Here is a 15,534-nt window from a genome sequence, read left to right as displayed (position 1 = left end):
CCCAGTTTCTCAAGGTGTTGGAAAGACTCTATCCTCAGGTTCACAAACCAACTAACCTCCCCCCCCCCACGGGACTTAAACCTGGTCCTGTTGAGACTTATGGGCCCTCCTTCAAGCTGTTAGCATCATGCTTCCTACTACTTCTCTCCTGGAAGGTCGCCTTCCTGGTGGCGATCACCTTGGCCAGAAGGGTCACTCAGATCAAGACCCTTATGTCAGAATCACCTTACACATTGTTCTCCAAGGACAAGGTTCAACTGCGCCCCCATTCAGCTTCCTGCCCAGGGTGATGGCACAATTCCACAACAACAAGGTGTCTTCTTCCCAAAAGCTCTTAGGAACAATGGCTTCATATGTTGGACATTAGGCAGGCCCTTGCCTTTTGTATTGAGAGGACTAAGCCCATCCAGAAATCCACACAGCTCTTTGTAGCAATAGCGGAAACGATGTGAGGGCTACTTGTGTCAACCCAAAACATTTCTCGTCCTGGATAACTGCCTGTATTCAGGCTTGCTATGAGCAGGTGACCATCCCACCTCCAGCCATCGTGACCATTCATTCCACAAGAGCCCAGGCTCCATCAGCAGCATTCCTCGCACAGGTACCAATTCAGGACATCTGCAGAGCCCCCAACCTGGTTGTTAGTTCATACCTTCACGTCCCACTACACCATCACCCAACAGGCCCAAGATAAGGGCGACGGATTCTTCCTAAAAGTGGGGGGAGGCACAAGGTCTCTCGGGCCCCTTCACCTGCCCAGGGTGGGGAGGCCCAAGAGCAGCTCCCGGCCAGTGTCTCCAGCCTCCACGCCTACCACCCAGGGCAGGTGGAGGGTCCATAGCTTTCCACAGTTGCCCATGAGGATGTTACTCTGACCCGGCTCCGGCTTCCAGCCTAGCCTGGAGGTGGGTCCTCAGAGGCTGAAGATCCACAGCTGGGCCATGGTAAGAGCTGCCTGAGCAGCTGTGGGGAGTCACGGACCCTATACCTGCCCTGGACGGGGGGCCTGAGTGGTGGGGACACAGGCTGGGGGCTGCTCTCGTCCCCCCTGCCCTGGGCAGATGGAGGGCCTGCAGCTCCCCATAGCTCCCCGGGCCAGGTTCCAGCTTTGGGGAGGAAGAGGAGGCACTGGGGGCCAGGCCCATGATGAAAAGTGGATGAGCCAGGCCCGTCCACTTTCAAAAGTGGGAGGGCCATGGTCCCCTGGCCTCCCCCATTCTGGTGCCCCTGGCCCAAGACGATGCCAATTTTGGGAGAAGAGTGTTGCAGTCAGCACATTCATGAACTTTGAGCCCACTTCCTGGGGTACTTCTTGAAATGGACATGAGCAAGCACTTGAAGAAGAAAAAACAGTTACCTACCTTTCAAAACTCTTGTTCTTTGAGATGTGTTGGTCCTGTCTGTTTCATGACCCACTCTCCTCCCCCTCTGTCAGAGTTACTGGCAAGAAGGAACTGAGATGGCATAGGGCCATTGGTGCTTCTTATATCGGTGCATACGCATGCGGCTCTAGAGGGTGCCAGAGCCAGCCCAACAGATACCACTAAGGGAAAAATCTCTGGCAACAGTGCATGTGGCATGCACACACCTAGCACGGAATGGACATGAGCAACACATCTCGAAGAACAACAGTTATGAAAGGTAAGTAACTGCTTTTTCTGTTTTTAAACCCTTATTACTCTTTGAGGCTACAAACTATAACTGTCATTCAAGTTTTTACTTCCCAGTTTTCTGGTACAAAAAATTTGCCTGGCTAAGGCATTTGGAAGTTTCTTGCAGAGTACAATAACAAATGAATCAAATAAAATGAAGACTAGTGTAAAACGGATGTGAACTAGAATGAGGTTGGGAATCGACTATCTGCTTGTGGACCTATTAGTCTTGCTGACCTAAAACAACCCTCTCCACGGTCCTGGGCAGGCTCTCTCAGTGCCTTTGCATAACAGAACTGTAGAGTTTCTTCTATTGTTCAGGCTATGAACGGGGAACTGCAGTTGATTCCCCTGGTTATCTTTGTAAATTCTAAATTGTAATATCACAGCTGCAACAACTCACCACATTTATTTTTTCTTCTGAGCTTGTGATGTTTTCTTAGCACTGGAAATTTTATTAGCTCATTTATCATGAGCTAATATCATAATTTTGAATCTATATGCATATTCTATTGTTTATATGTAATGTGATAGCTCTGTGTTGTGAAGATCAGGTTCACATCTGAGCTTCCCCAGAGTTGAGGGGAGTTCAGATGCAGGGTGTTTGTTCAGATCTCTCTCTCTTTATCCTTCCTCCCCTACATAATGTAGCTTGTGTTTAACTGTAATTAGAAACAAAGGAAACAAAATTGAACATAATGAGACATTTAAAATCCATTAAAAGGTCTGCACTGGAAATGGTATGTGAGCTTTGAAAGCTATTCTTAGAAGCAGAATTTAGGTGCAGTTCAGTTGTTGTTCCACACAGTGTCACAGTTGGTCTTTACGTCTTTCTTTCTGGTTGTAGATGAAGGTATTTACAAAGCTGGTGAAAAACGGTCTGAAACGTGGGGGGCAGCGGAAATCCAGGAAGATGAAGACACTCAAGTAGAGGTTCCAGTAGATCAGGTAATCTTTAAGCTTTGAACAAATGACTAATGTGGAAAACAAATCTTGTGTTTTTCTTTTGCTGCTTCCCTTGATGCCTGCTGCATTTTTTTTTACAGGGTTCATTTGTAACGTTCATTGGTACAGCATTGTATACAAGGTTGCACTGCTTTTGAATACATTCCCTTTTCTTGAATGCTTTTTGAGTCCCAGTTATTTGTTCCTGTCAAGAGATGAGCCTCTCCAGCATGTTCCCTTGTGGCCCTGCCTGCACATGTTCTTTTAACCAATTACCAGACTTAGATTAGACCTCTTTGTGGGGTCTGATTTATTAAATCTTTCTGTAAAAGGTGATGTACTTTGTTAGTTACCCTGGTCACCCCAGTCTGCATCCCTATAAAAATAGGCCCTTTAAAACCTTAATGGGCCAAATAACATGGTGGGATGGGTTGACCACTAGGCACCACTGCCCTTAAGAGGGCACACGACCCCATCATAGTTTCCTTTGTGTCAGTGCAAAGTCCTTGCACTCCCAAAATCTACTCAAATACCCCCTGAGTCTTCAGATGATGTTTACTGTCCTGAGGTGAAGTATCACAGTATTGTTTCCAGAAACTGTGCCCCCAATCCCCTTATTTGCACCTTGTCTACATTTGAAAAGGTTTGCCAGTAGAGCTGTACTGGTAGAGTTTTACAAGCAACCCCACTAGTGGAGAAGCAGCTGATACTGGAAAGGGGTTATTCCGCTGGCATAGCTTAAACTAGTTCCCAAAGGGAATAAGCTGTACCAGCAAAAAAGAGTTTTAAAGTGTAGACCATCCCTCAAGATGCCTAGAAAACTTCAGTAGTTTACTAAGACTGAGGAAGGGTGAATAAAGGGGATCTGCTAGTCTCCACCCACCCACCCACTCCGGAAAGCTTCTTGGTAAGTACCTGCCATTTGATACCATCTGGTATATTTCAAAAGACAAAACAATCACTCCTGTGTAATATTTTGACATTCAACATTTTTTTAAACTGTAATTTATGTCTCCCTTGCATTTGTTCTTCCTCCTTTCCCTTCCTTAGCCCTACTTTTCTTTCTCTTGCATGTCTTGGGTATCCTTTTTTTCTTCCTTCATCTTCATTTTTCCCTGCATTGTGTTCTCTTCCTCCATGTTTTCAGTCTCTCTCCCCTCCCCCTTTCTTAAGCCCTCAACTCTCCCACTATTACTCTCTTAATATAACACTTCAATCCTTCCCTAAACTCCCAAATCTATTCCTCTGGCTCACCCACAAAAACTACAGAGGTTGTTCTACGTTACAGCGATCTTGATTAAGACACCTATGGACCACTAGCCTAGACTATCCAGACCACAGTATGTTCTAGCCATAATGCTTTTCGCCATATTGCTGAAGAAAGGCAGAATTGGGCTGTTCCAGCCTTATGCTAGCAGGTGGAGCCCTGCTCTGTCAGAAGGATTCCTTAGTGCATATATCCACCTGGGTTCTGGTCCCTCTGTGCCAGTGGAGCAGTGTAAAGGGGCTAGACCACTGCCCAGAATCAGGGCCAGGATTCTTGCAGTCTTGTACCACATTAGATTGCCTCTGAATGGCAAAATAGGCTCATGTCTATTTGATTTTGATAAATCTGTACGCACAGTGCTGGAACTGAAGTGGCTAACATGATATTTAGTTGTCCCACTGTTTCCTCAGTAGAGTTGTATGAAATTGGCAGAGCTTGTTATGTTTATAGGCACTATTTCCTTTTACCTAGTTTGGAAAAGAGAGGTATCCACCTCATTGTGTTTTTTTTAAAAAGTAAAATTTTATGTCTTGAGACAGCTCTTCAATTAAGTAGATCTTTATGTCCCTGAGGTAGAGAATAGACCTGGCCAAACTCTTTGCTGCAAACATATCCCTTTCCTGTTTATGAATTGCTCATGAGCCAATCCTGATTTACTTCTCATGTGTATAGAAGTATTTGCCAAAAGTGTGGACAAATACTTTTTTAGTAGGGCTGTCAAGCGATTAAAAAAATTAATCGCGATTAATAACGCTGTTAAACAATAGAATATTATTTATATAAATATTAGGATGTTTTCCACATTTTCAAATATATTGATTTCAATTACAACACAGAATACAAAGTGTACAGTGCTCACTTTATATTTATTTTTATTATAAATATTTGTACAGTAAATAAAAGAAATTTTTCAGTTCCCCTAATAAAAGTACTGTAGTGAATCTCTTTATCATAAAAGTTGAACTTACAAATGTAGAATTACGTACAAAAAAACCTGCATTCAAAAATAAAACAATGTAAAACTTTAGAGCCCACAAGTCCACTCAGACCTACTTTTTGTTCAGCCAATCACTGAGACAAACAAGTTTGTTTACATTTACAGGAGATAATGCTGCCCACTTATGGTTTACAATGTCACCTGAAAATGAAAACAGGCATTCTCATGGCACTGTTGTAGCTGGCGTCGCAAGATATTTACGTGCCAGATGCGCTAAAGATTCATGTCCCCTCATGCTTCAACCACCATTTCAGAGGACATGCATTCATGCTGATGATGGGTTCTGCTTGATAACGATCCAAAGCAGTGCAGACTGACGCATGTTCATTTTCATCGTTTGAGTCAGATGTCACTGGCAGAAGATTGATTTCCTTTTTTGGTAGTTCAGGTTCTGTAGTTTCCGCATCGGAGTGTTGCTCTTTTAAGACTTCTGAAAGCATGCTCCACACCCTGTCCTGATCAGATTTTGGAAGGCACTTCAGATTCTAAAATCTTTGGTTGAGTGCTGTAGCTATTTTTAGAAATCTCACTAAATCCTCCATTTATCTTCCCCAAAATACCTTTACCTTTTTGTACACTGTGTTTGAGAATTAATCAAAAAGCCTAGTGTTCTTTTATCTGAGTCAAACAAAATTTAGAAAATTTACTAATAAATTAGTACCTTCTTTGTGTTATCAAATTTTCAGTGAAAGTGTTCTTAAAACGAATAACATGTGTTGGGTCATCATCTGAGACTGCTAGAACATGAAATATATGGCAGAATATGGGTAAAACAGAGCAGGGGACATACTATTCTCCCCCAAGAAGTTCAGTCACAAATTTAATTAACGCATTATTTTTTTAATGAGCGTCATCAGCATGGAAGCATGTTCTCTGGAATGGTGGACAAAGCATGAAGGGGCATACAAATGTTTAGAATATCTGGCACGTAAATACCTTGCAATTCCAGCTACAAAAGTGCCATGCAAACGTCTGTTCTCACTTTCAGGTGACGTAAATAAGAAGCGGGCAGCATTATCTCCCGTAAATGTAAACAAACTTGTTTCTTTTAGTGATTGGCTGAACAAGAAGCAAGACTGAGTGGACCTGTAGGTTCTGAAGTTTTACATGGTTTTGGTTTTGAGTTCAGTTATGTTAAAAAATGTACATTAGTAAGTTGCGCTTTCACGATAAAGAGATTGTACTATGGTACTGGTATGAGGTGAATTAAAAAATACAATTTCTTTTGTTTATCATTTGTACAGTGCAAATATTTGTAATAAAAATAATATAAAGTGAGTACTGCACATTTTGTATCGTTGTAAAATTGAAATCAATATATTTGAAAATGTAGAAAAACGTCCACAATATTTAATAAATTTCAATTGGTATTCTATTGTTTAACAGTGCGATTAAAACTGCGATTAATCACAAATAATTTTTTTTAGTTAATCATGTGAGTTAACCGCGATTAATCAACATCTGTAGTTTTTAGCATAAGGGACTGTTTGTCTTTGATATGTTTGCCCTCCTTTGATTAGCCACCTAACATAGTATTTCTAATCTTTGCTGGAGAATAATGAATAACATTGACTTGGTAGGGGTTTCAGACTAACAATTATCTCTGCATGTTTTGGGAGTCAACCATTTTTAATAATATCTGATTGTCATTTCAATGCCCAAGAATAATGATTAGTATGAACCTACAAACAGTAGAGGAGTGAAATCAAACCACTTATTAACACATATTTGTGAATCTTTATTGTTATCATTATGTAACCAGCTCTGCCAGAAAGCCTGGTCTGGTTGTCCTTTTTTGTGCTTACTTATCTAGAGGCTAATTTTCTAAATTTTGTTTGACTCAGATAAAAGAACACTAGGCTTTTTGATTAATTCTCAAACACAGTGTACAAAAAGGTAAAGGTATTTTGGGGAAGATAAATGGAGGATTTATGTTATACAGTGTAGTAATTTCAGTATAGGCATTGCTAGTATACCAAAATACCTAGCTGCCACAGAGAATATTAAGAACAGCATTGTTTCTATCAGAAAAAGGAACAGACTCGCCACACCTCCTTTGTTTTGTGCTGCTTTTGTAAGTGGGGTCACTCCTGGTGATTTTCTGGTGGAAGCATTGCTGGACTATCCTGCTGCCATTGTTACTGAGGAAAGGTCTCTGAGAGGCATGAATTCTATATTATGCTCTAAAAGTAGCAAGAGTTTGCTTCATCCTGCTGTCTGATGTAAGGAATTCCACAGCCAAGGTCCTTCCACTGAAAATACCCTGCCACAGCCTCGAGAGTTTCACCTGGGCCACCATCAGCCTCCCTGTTAGTTGTATCTATCATTGTTGAGAGAGAAGCAGCCTTTGTGATAGAGTTAGGCCGCTGTGAATACTACTGTTAGGATAGAACAACGCCTCATGTCCCGTCTAGTTCATCTGTGTTTCTTGTGGCAGCCTGAATTATCCTGTCTTGGTCTTGGCTTGCTACTAGTAAATTAGTGAGATCATCATTCCATTTACTGACTTCCACAGAGGCTTCCTATGGGCATTTTGGAGTGTTTGACAGCAATGCATTCAGTCATCAGGAACTGTCTTGTTCTAATGTTCATGTTGAATTTATTGTTTGTGAAAGGTGCCAACTTGACAGCACTGAAGATTGAAATCTTACTTATCCCCTATACTGGTACAGCACAAACAGCAGCTCTGCAAGCTTTTGCATACAGTCCTGCCAGTGTGCCTCAGCACAACCTGATGGGGCCCTTCTTTAGGGATGAGAGAATAGTTTATTCTCCATTGCCAGTTTAGTCTGTCTGCTGAGGTTGCCAACAAGTGTTAATCATGCTGATGACTTTTGTAACACAAGGAACCTGTTTGAGACCTTTGCAAAGGTCACCGTACAGCCATCAGATGCTAACACCTTTCAGTCACTACCAACTTGGGCTGGAAATTGGCATCACATTTGATAACTAGTATCCTTCCCCCCCCATTCCCTTCCCCCGCACACATACACCACCCATGAAGAATCTTCTGATTCCATACTTTCCAAGGAAAAAGCCAAAATTCACACTCCCCACTCTTCGCCTCTGATCAAACGTCAGTGGATGTATTTGTAAATTTAAAACAATATGTATATTCTCTTAGGGCCCAATATTGCAAGGGACTAGGTACGTCTCAGACCCCAATGCTCCCAAACCAAGGCATTCAGCACCACTTGGAAGCACTCATCACCTTGCAGGGTTAGACCCTTATTGATCATCTTCAACAGTTTTAAACTTTGCGCTGGAAAGCTTTTCTGTTCACCTTGGCTGCTGCACTGTTGCCTTATGTACCAGGAATATGGGACAAAATGCACCACCAGTACTGTCCTTTATGCGTGGGACGCTACTATATATGCACCAACTTTTCATTAGAATGCTGGCACTTCAGATAACGCCACCATGTTCTCCAGCCACCAGAAATGAAGTGGTTAAGATGCTTTTTACTTGAGCCTTCTTCTCTGTTTTACCATTTATAGCATACAGTTGAACAAATGTCAGATTAGCCATTGACTAAATGTAGTGTGAGATCAGCTAGATGCACGCTTATATACTGTGCTGCAAAATGTTGACTTCCAGATGAGTGCATTAAAATGGCTGCCTTTATTTTATTGTAGGCTAGATGCCAGTGGTAATTGAAAATCAAGTAGGAAAAAACAGTGTTTCCCTTAAACGGCAAATCTCCTCTGTTTTACATTCGAAGCCAAGAGTGGAGGTTCCAAATACAAAATGCACGGTGGTTTTGTGTGTAATATAGTCTTTCTCCAGCTTCACACTTCTCTGTTTGCATCACTGTGCCAATGTCAGTGGGAGTTGGGGACATGCTATGAAATCAGTTGGACAAAGGGGTGGGAAAAACAGTTTATAGTGTTTTCACTTCCCAGTGATGGGGAACAAAACAGTAGGGGCTTCGTCAGGTAAACTTGAAATACTAATCTAATGTGTGAGCACGAGGGTGGTGTTTTAAATGTCCCTATTATTATTACTGTTAACTTTTTCTGACAGAAGAGTTTAGATAAACCCTCTTCATATTTTAATGCTGCTATTATTTAATATATGTTTTGTTAAAAACAGTAAAGGAAAACTCCCCTATTTTTTTTCCTTTCCATAAGCAGAAAGAATCTGGCTCTTCTGTCTGTCTCCCACACTGGACTCTTAGAGCAGGTAAAACAGTGGGAACTAGGCAGTATATCAAATTAACTGTTGTAGTGTCCCAAGATAGGAACCAGGAGATGCTGCCAGTTACTCTTCTGTGCTCTCGTAAATTAAGCAGTGTCCCCAGCAAGTGGCTCCAGCTCCAGTTTTAAGCCAGGAAGTGGAAGTAGGAGCTGGGGACCAGATACTCAAATGTATTTAGGTGCTGAACTCCTATTGAAATCAATGGGTCTTAGATGTCTAAAGACCTAGGAGGATATGGGCCTGGGAGACTCTACCTGCACTTTAAAAATAATATAAAAAAATCTGATTGGGAGGTTACAGTTTTTTGGTAGCTCCTATGTGTAAAATGTGGTAGCGGTGATACAGACAGTGGCTTAATTTAAATGTAAATAATTGGGAACACATCCAAAAGATTTCCTTGATGTGTGTGCACTTTGTTCTCCCCTACTCCTCCCACGTCATCACCCATTGACTCCCTCAGGGAACAGATGGGCAGGATCCCCTGGGAGAATAACATGAAGGGCAAAGGGGTCCAGGAGAGCTGGCTGTATTTTAAAGAATCCTTATTGAGGTTGCAGGAACAAACCATCCCGATGTGTAGAAAGAATAGTAAATATGGCAGGCGACCAGCTTGGCTAAACAGTGAAATCCTTGCTGATCTTAAACGCAAAAAAGAAGCTTACAAGAAGTGGAAGATTGGACAAATGACCAGGGAGGAGTATAAAAATATTGCTCAGGCGTGCAGGAGTGAAATCAGGAAGGCCAAATCACACTTGGAGTTGCAGTTAGCAAGAGATGTTAAGAGTAACAAGAAGGGTTTCTTCAGGTATGTTAGCAACAAGAAGAAAATCAAGGACAGTGTGGGCCCCTTACTGAATGAGGGAGGCAACCTAGTGACCGAGGATGTGGAAAAAGCTAATGTACTCAATGACTTTTTTGCCTCTGTCTTCACGCACAAGGTCAGCTCCCAGATTGCTGCACTGGGCAGTACAGCATGGGGAGAAGGTGACCAACCCTCTGTGGAGAAAGAAGTGGTTCGGGACTATTTAGAAAAACTGGACGTGCACAAGTCCATGGGGCCGGATGCGCTGCATCCGAGGGTGCTAAAGGAGTTGGCGGGTGAGATTGCAGAGCCATTAGCCATTATTTTTGAAAACTCATGGCGATCAGGGGAGGTCCCAGATGACTGGAAAAAGGCTAATGTAGTGCCCATCTTTAAAAAAGGGAAGAAGGAGGATCCGGGGAACTACAGGCCAGTCAGCCTCACCTCAGTCCCTGGAAAAATCATGGAGCAAGTCCTCAAGGAATCAATTATGAAACATTTAGAGGAGAGGAAAGTGATCAGGAACAGTCAGCATGGATTCACGAAGGGGTAGTCGTGCCTGACTAACCTAATTGCCTTCTATGATGAGATAACTGGCTCTGTGGATAAGGGGAAAGCAGTGGATGTGTTATTCCTTGACTTTAGCAAAGCTTTTGATACGGTCTCCCACAGTATTCTTGCCGCCAAGTTAAAGAAGTATGGGCTGGACGAATGGACTGTAAGGTGGATAAAAAGCTGGCTAGATCGTCGGGCTCAACGGGTAGTGATCAATGGCTCCATGTCTAGTTGGCAGCCGGTTTCAAGCGGAGTGCCCCAAGGGTCGGTCCTGGGGCCGGTTTTGTTTAATATCTTTATTAATGATCTGGAGGATGGTGTGGACTGCACTCTCAGCAAGTTTGCAGATGACACTAAACTGGGAGGCGTGGTAGATACACTAGAGGGTAGGGATCGGATACAGAGGGACCTAGACAAATTAGAGGATTGGGCCGAAAAAAACCTGATGAGGTTCAACAAGGACAAGTGCAGAGTCCTGCACTTAGGACGGAAGAATCCCATGCACTGCTACAGACTAGGGACCGAATGGCTAGGTAGCAGTTCTGCAGAAAAGGACCTAGGGGTCACAGTGGACGAGAAGCTGGATATGAGTCAACAGTGTGCTCTTGTTGCCAAGAAGGCTAACGGCATTTTGGGCTGTATAAGTAGGGGCATTTCCAGCAGATCGAGGGACGTGATCGTTCCCCTTTATTCGACATTGGTGAGGCCTCATCTGGAATACTGTGTCCAGTTTTGGGCCCCACACTACAAGAAGGATGTGGAAAAATTGGAAAGAGTCCAGCGGAGGGCAACAAAAATGATTAGGGGTCTGGAGCACATGACTTATGAGGAGAGGCTGAGGGAACTGGGATTGTTTAGTCTCCAGAAGAGAAGAATGAGGGGGGATTTGATAGCAGCCTTCAACTACCTGAAGGGGGGTTCCAAAGAGGATGGAGCTCGGCTGTTCTCAGTGGTGGCAGATGACAGAACAAGGAGCAATGGTCTCAAGTTGCAGTGGGGGAGGTCCAGGTTGGATATCAGGAAAAACTATTTCACTAGGAGGGTGGTGAAACACTGGAATGCGTTACCTAGGGAGGTGGTGGAGTCTCCTTCCTTGGAGGTTTTTAAGGCCCGGCTTGACAAAGCCCTGGCTGGGATGATTTAGCTGGGAATTGGTCCTGCTTTGAGCAGGGAGTTGGACTAGATGACCTCTTGAGGTCCCTTCCAACTCTGATATTCTATGATTCTATGATTCTTCCTTTGCACATCATTGTAAAGGTTTCATGAGGTGACTATGTTGGATGCTCACAGAGTTGGAATCTTTGCTACCCAACCAACCTGCTTTGTAAATACAGATTTGGCTTTTCATTAATGCTCTCTTGATGCCACCGATGACTTTACATTTCCTGGAGATGTGATGGGACCTGAAAGTTTTAACTCACTGAAGTATCGCTTGTGTAGTCAGAGTATGTCATAAGTAATAGAAGCATTGCACCTTTCATTCACTGTTTTAGATATAAAGCAGAAGTTTTGGGATGAAGACCTGAATTTCACCCCAGTGAAGAGTATGCAAAATTTCTCTCCCCGTTGCCAAAGGCAAAAACAGTTACATTTGCGTTGATTCAGTCTTAAAACAGGTTGGCAGCTCTGAGACATCCCTCGATTATAAAGGCCAGACCTTTTCATGAGAAAAAAATTCATATTACATCAGTTCCTCCCTGTCCTATAAAATCAGCAAGCTTCTCAAAATGGCATTTAGAAAGATTACAGGCAAGAGATCATGCACGAGCCTCAAAATTAATTAGAACAAGCGATGATGTGTTCAAATAAAAACCACCACTTAGATCTTCAGTTTACTGATTACTGGGCAGGTCAGTATCAAATAAAGGGTTCTTTCTTCGCTTGCTGTTTTTGTTTTTTTCAGATCCATTGACTTATACCCTCAGGACTATTGTGTGTGTGAGAGAGAGAGAGAGAACATGTAACTGTCTTTTGGTTGGTTGCTGCTTAGAAAGAGAACAGATTTTCTTTTGGCTCAGGTGGTAGAGGCCTGTGATTTTTTTTTTTTTTTTTTTTTTTTTTAAAGCTGTTTGACAAGGATTCCAGCCCTGGATTTATGTGTGCATGTGATTTTATTATCGAGGGGTGGTAACTTCTCCAAAGTTAAGATCGCAACTACAGTCCTATTATAAAATTGATTTTGATTTCTCCTTTCTAGTGTGCTCCCAACCCCCCCCCCCCCGAAAAAAATCCAGAAAAATCCTCAGACTTTCAAATTTTTAGGTTTAATTTTCATTGCCTGTTGAATACTTTTTGAAAACTGTATGATTAATGTCAAACAAATATTTGTTGAGACTTCAAAATAGCTCCTTTTGAATTGTTTGCCAGCTGTCTAACGTTTCATTGTCCCTTCTTCTGCCCAATAAATCACATCGATTCACAAAATCTGAAATGTAGATGTTTTAAACACTGACTCAAACGGTCACTAATTAAAAACAGACGTGATTCTCTGTCAGTGAAACAGATGGAGGAAAAAATGTCGTTGACTTGTGTACTAATGTGGCTACTTCTCAAATGTGAAAGAACTCCAGGATCTGGTAAAATGATTCTTCCTCCATTCCTTACCAAAATGGCCTATTGGCTTAGGGGGGGATGTGCAGAGATCCCTTTTCCATGTAACTGAGGAAAAGAGCTTGAAAGCCTGATTTTTTTGCAGTGGTGCTGAGCACTACTGCTCCTGCTAACTGCAATTGGACTTGTGGGTGCTGAGCATTTATGAAAATCCAGCCCTAAATGCTTAGATACTGATGTCAGTCTAACAAAATAATATATAAAAACACACCCAAATGGCTCAGTGTTTCAAGTTATTGGCTTCATGATGGTAAACACATATTTTTATACTGAGTAAGAACGGCACTTATTATGTGGGAAGTGTAAGACAGAGTCCTTAATGTTTATTTCCTTGCGTTTAAGTGCTTGGGTTTTGTAAGTGATGTTGTCACTTAGCAACCCTAACTGGATTTGGAACAAAGTGTTTTTGCTTTTGGAATATATGCAACATATCTATAAAGCACTATTCATTGGGTAATAGTAGTTATATTTTAAAGGTGGTTGTTGTCTCAAAGCTAAGTGAGCCTGATGTTGTAGTCATGAGATCTGCATGCCATGCTATTTATGACCACTAAGATTTTGTTGCCTACTTCATTGTCTGTGACCATTGTCTGAGTAAACATTTGGAAATGGTTTCAGCAAAGCAAAATTACAGTTGACATTAAAATGGATTCTACTTGGTATTTAAAAATGTATTTTTCCCATATAAAATATCTACCTTGAAAAGAATTTCTATGATGTTGGTCTCTGTAATATATTAATAGCAGCCGTGCACTAACCAAATGATTGGAAGTAAAATGCCTCACTGTCTTTGTGATTTATTGCTTTTTGGAATTTTGATGGCACTTGGTAACCATAGCTCTTAATGAATGGTAGCATAATGAATGCAGTTAGAATACCTCCTCCTTTTTAAGCTCCTTTGCCAACATTCAGAATACTACCAAGCAATCGTACTTCTTGAATGTGAACTGAAATTTACTCCTGCGCTACATTAAGCTGCTGTTAGACCACCATGGGCCTGATTTGTAAACCAGGGGCCAGATCTTCAGCCAGTGTAAACTGACATAGCACTGTTAACGTCAGTGGATCTACATTGTTTCAGACCAGATGAGAATCTGGCCTTAAGTCTTTTTTGGTAGGCACAGTTTTTCATTGACAATTCATTAAGAGCGTAGAATTGTGCCCACAAAAATGGAAGCCTGGTCTGAAAATCAGGCCTTGTAATTCTCTAAGCTATGTGCAATAAAACTAGTGAATTGTGAAAATGTTACTTTTTAAAAACAGATAAGCCCACTATGTGAAGTATCAGGGGGTAGCCGTGTTAGTCTGTATCTACAAAAACAACAGAGTCTGGTGGCACCTTAAAGACTAACAGATTTATTTGGGCATAAGCTTTCGTGAGTAAAAACCTCACAAGAAGTGAGGTTTTTACTCACGAAAGCATAAGCCCACTGAATTTTAAAATTTCTGCACTATTTGTGATACATCTTTCCTCTTTCTTGCCATCAGACAAAAGGAAAACTCCTTACTGTGAGTTGCTATGACTCTAGGAGGCAAAAGAAAGGTCAGCTATACCCACTATAAAAGGCAGAGCCCTATCCCTTTCACGTCAGTCCCTTCAACACCTTAAGTATGTTATTCAGTCCTCTTTCCCCACCCCTTTCTAACTTTTTTTGGTGTGGGTTTGGTGCTTGTTAAAGATACTGTATTGACATCTCTGGAGGCTCAGTTCCTCTGCTTATCAAGGTACCTCAAACAGGTACCTTATGGGGAGTAGCAGTGAAAGTTTCCCCAAGATGCTCTATCAATATGCTCTAATTCTCACCTGAAGGGACTAGAGGGTAGTTGTCTCCATACGTGTTCAATCCTTGGCAGTTTCAGCAAAGGTCAAGAAGGGTGCCAGTTGTGCTTGTGTTATTTTGTGATGTGGACGCCTGTCCACGGGGAAAACAACACCAGCAAACTCATTTTGCATAGGCCACTGCTCGGCTACCAGTTGGTATTCACTCTTAGCCACTGTTGATCACAGCTGACTCTGCTTGCATTCTCATGAGGGGTGAGGCAGCCCTTTTGTCCTTTTTGCTGTGTAACACTGGTTTTACTCAATTGTCTCTTGGGGTACGTCTACGCTGCAGCTGGGAGTTGAAATTTCCAGCTTGGATAGACGTGCACATGCTAGCTGTGTTTGAGCTAGTATGCTAAAAATAGCCATGTAACTGCCACACTGCAGGCAGACTAGCTGCCAGAGTACTTACCTATGGTCCTGGGCAGGATTGTACTGTGGTGGCTAGCCTGTGCCACCACGAAGACTATCACAGCTACACTGCTATTTTTAGTGTGCTAGGTCAGTCAAAGGTAGCATCTGTGCATCTCCCTGAGCTGGAAATTACACCTCCAGCTGCCGTGTAGACCGACCCTTAAGCACTGGTAGAGCCAGTACTGAGCGTCCTGTTCATCTGTGATATACACTAGCAAGTAAGTCATGCTTCTGGCTCAGTCACTCATTACAGGTTAGGACAACTAATTGACT

General features: G+C 42.2%; 1 protein-coding gene across 14 annotated transcripts in view; it reads left to right on the top strand.

The window, feature by feature from the left end:
- Window positions 1–15,534, top strand: part of DCDC2 (doublecortin domain containing 2) — a 136,385-nt gene that overhangs the window by 102,817 nt on the left and 18,034 nt on the right. For all 14 annotated transcript variants that reach the window (XR_508289.4, XR_010597982.1, XM_042860482.2 and 11 more), the window contains one exon: window positions 2,500–2,600. Coding sequence is in view for 12 of the 14 variants with exons in the window: in XM_042860482.2 (XP_042716416.2) it covers window positions 2,500–2,600 (101 nt within the window). In the remaining 2 variants the exon portion in view is untranslated. The remainder of the gene's footprint in view (window positions 1–2,499; window positions 2,601–15,534) is intronic.

The sequence above is a fragment of the Chrysemys picta genome, chromosome 2 (assembly GCF_011386835.1).
Source record: "Chrysemys picta bellii isolate R12L10 chromosome 2, ASM1138683v2, whole genome shotgun sequence".
Classification (NCBI taxonomy): Eukaryota; Metazoa; Chordata; order Testudines; family Emydidae; genus Chrysemys; species Chrysemys picta.
Note: the sequence above shows the minus strand (reverse complement) of the source record. Positions and strands in the feature narration are given on the sequence as shown.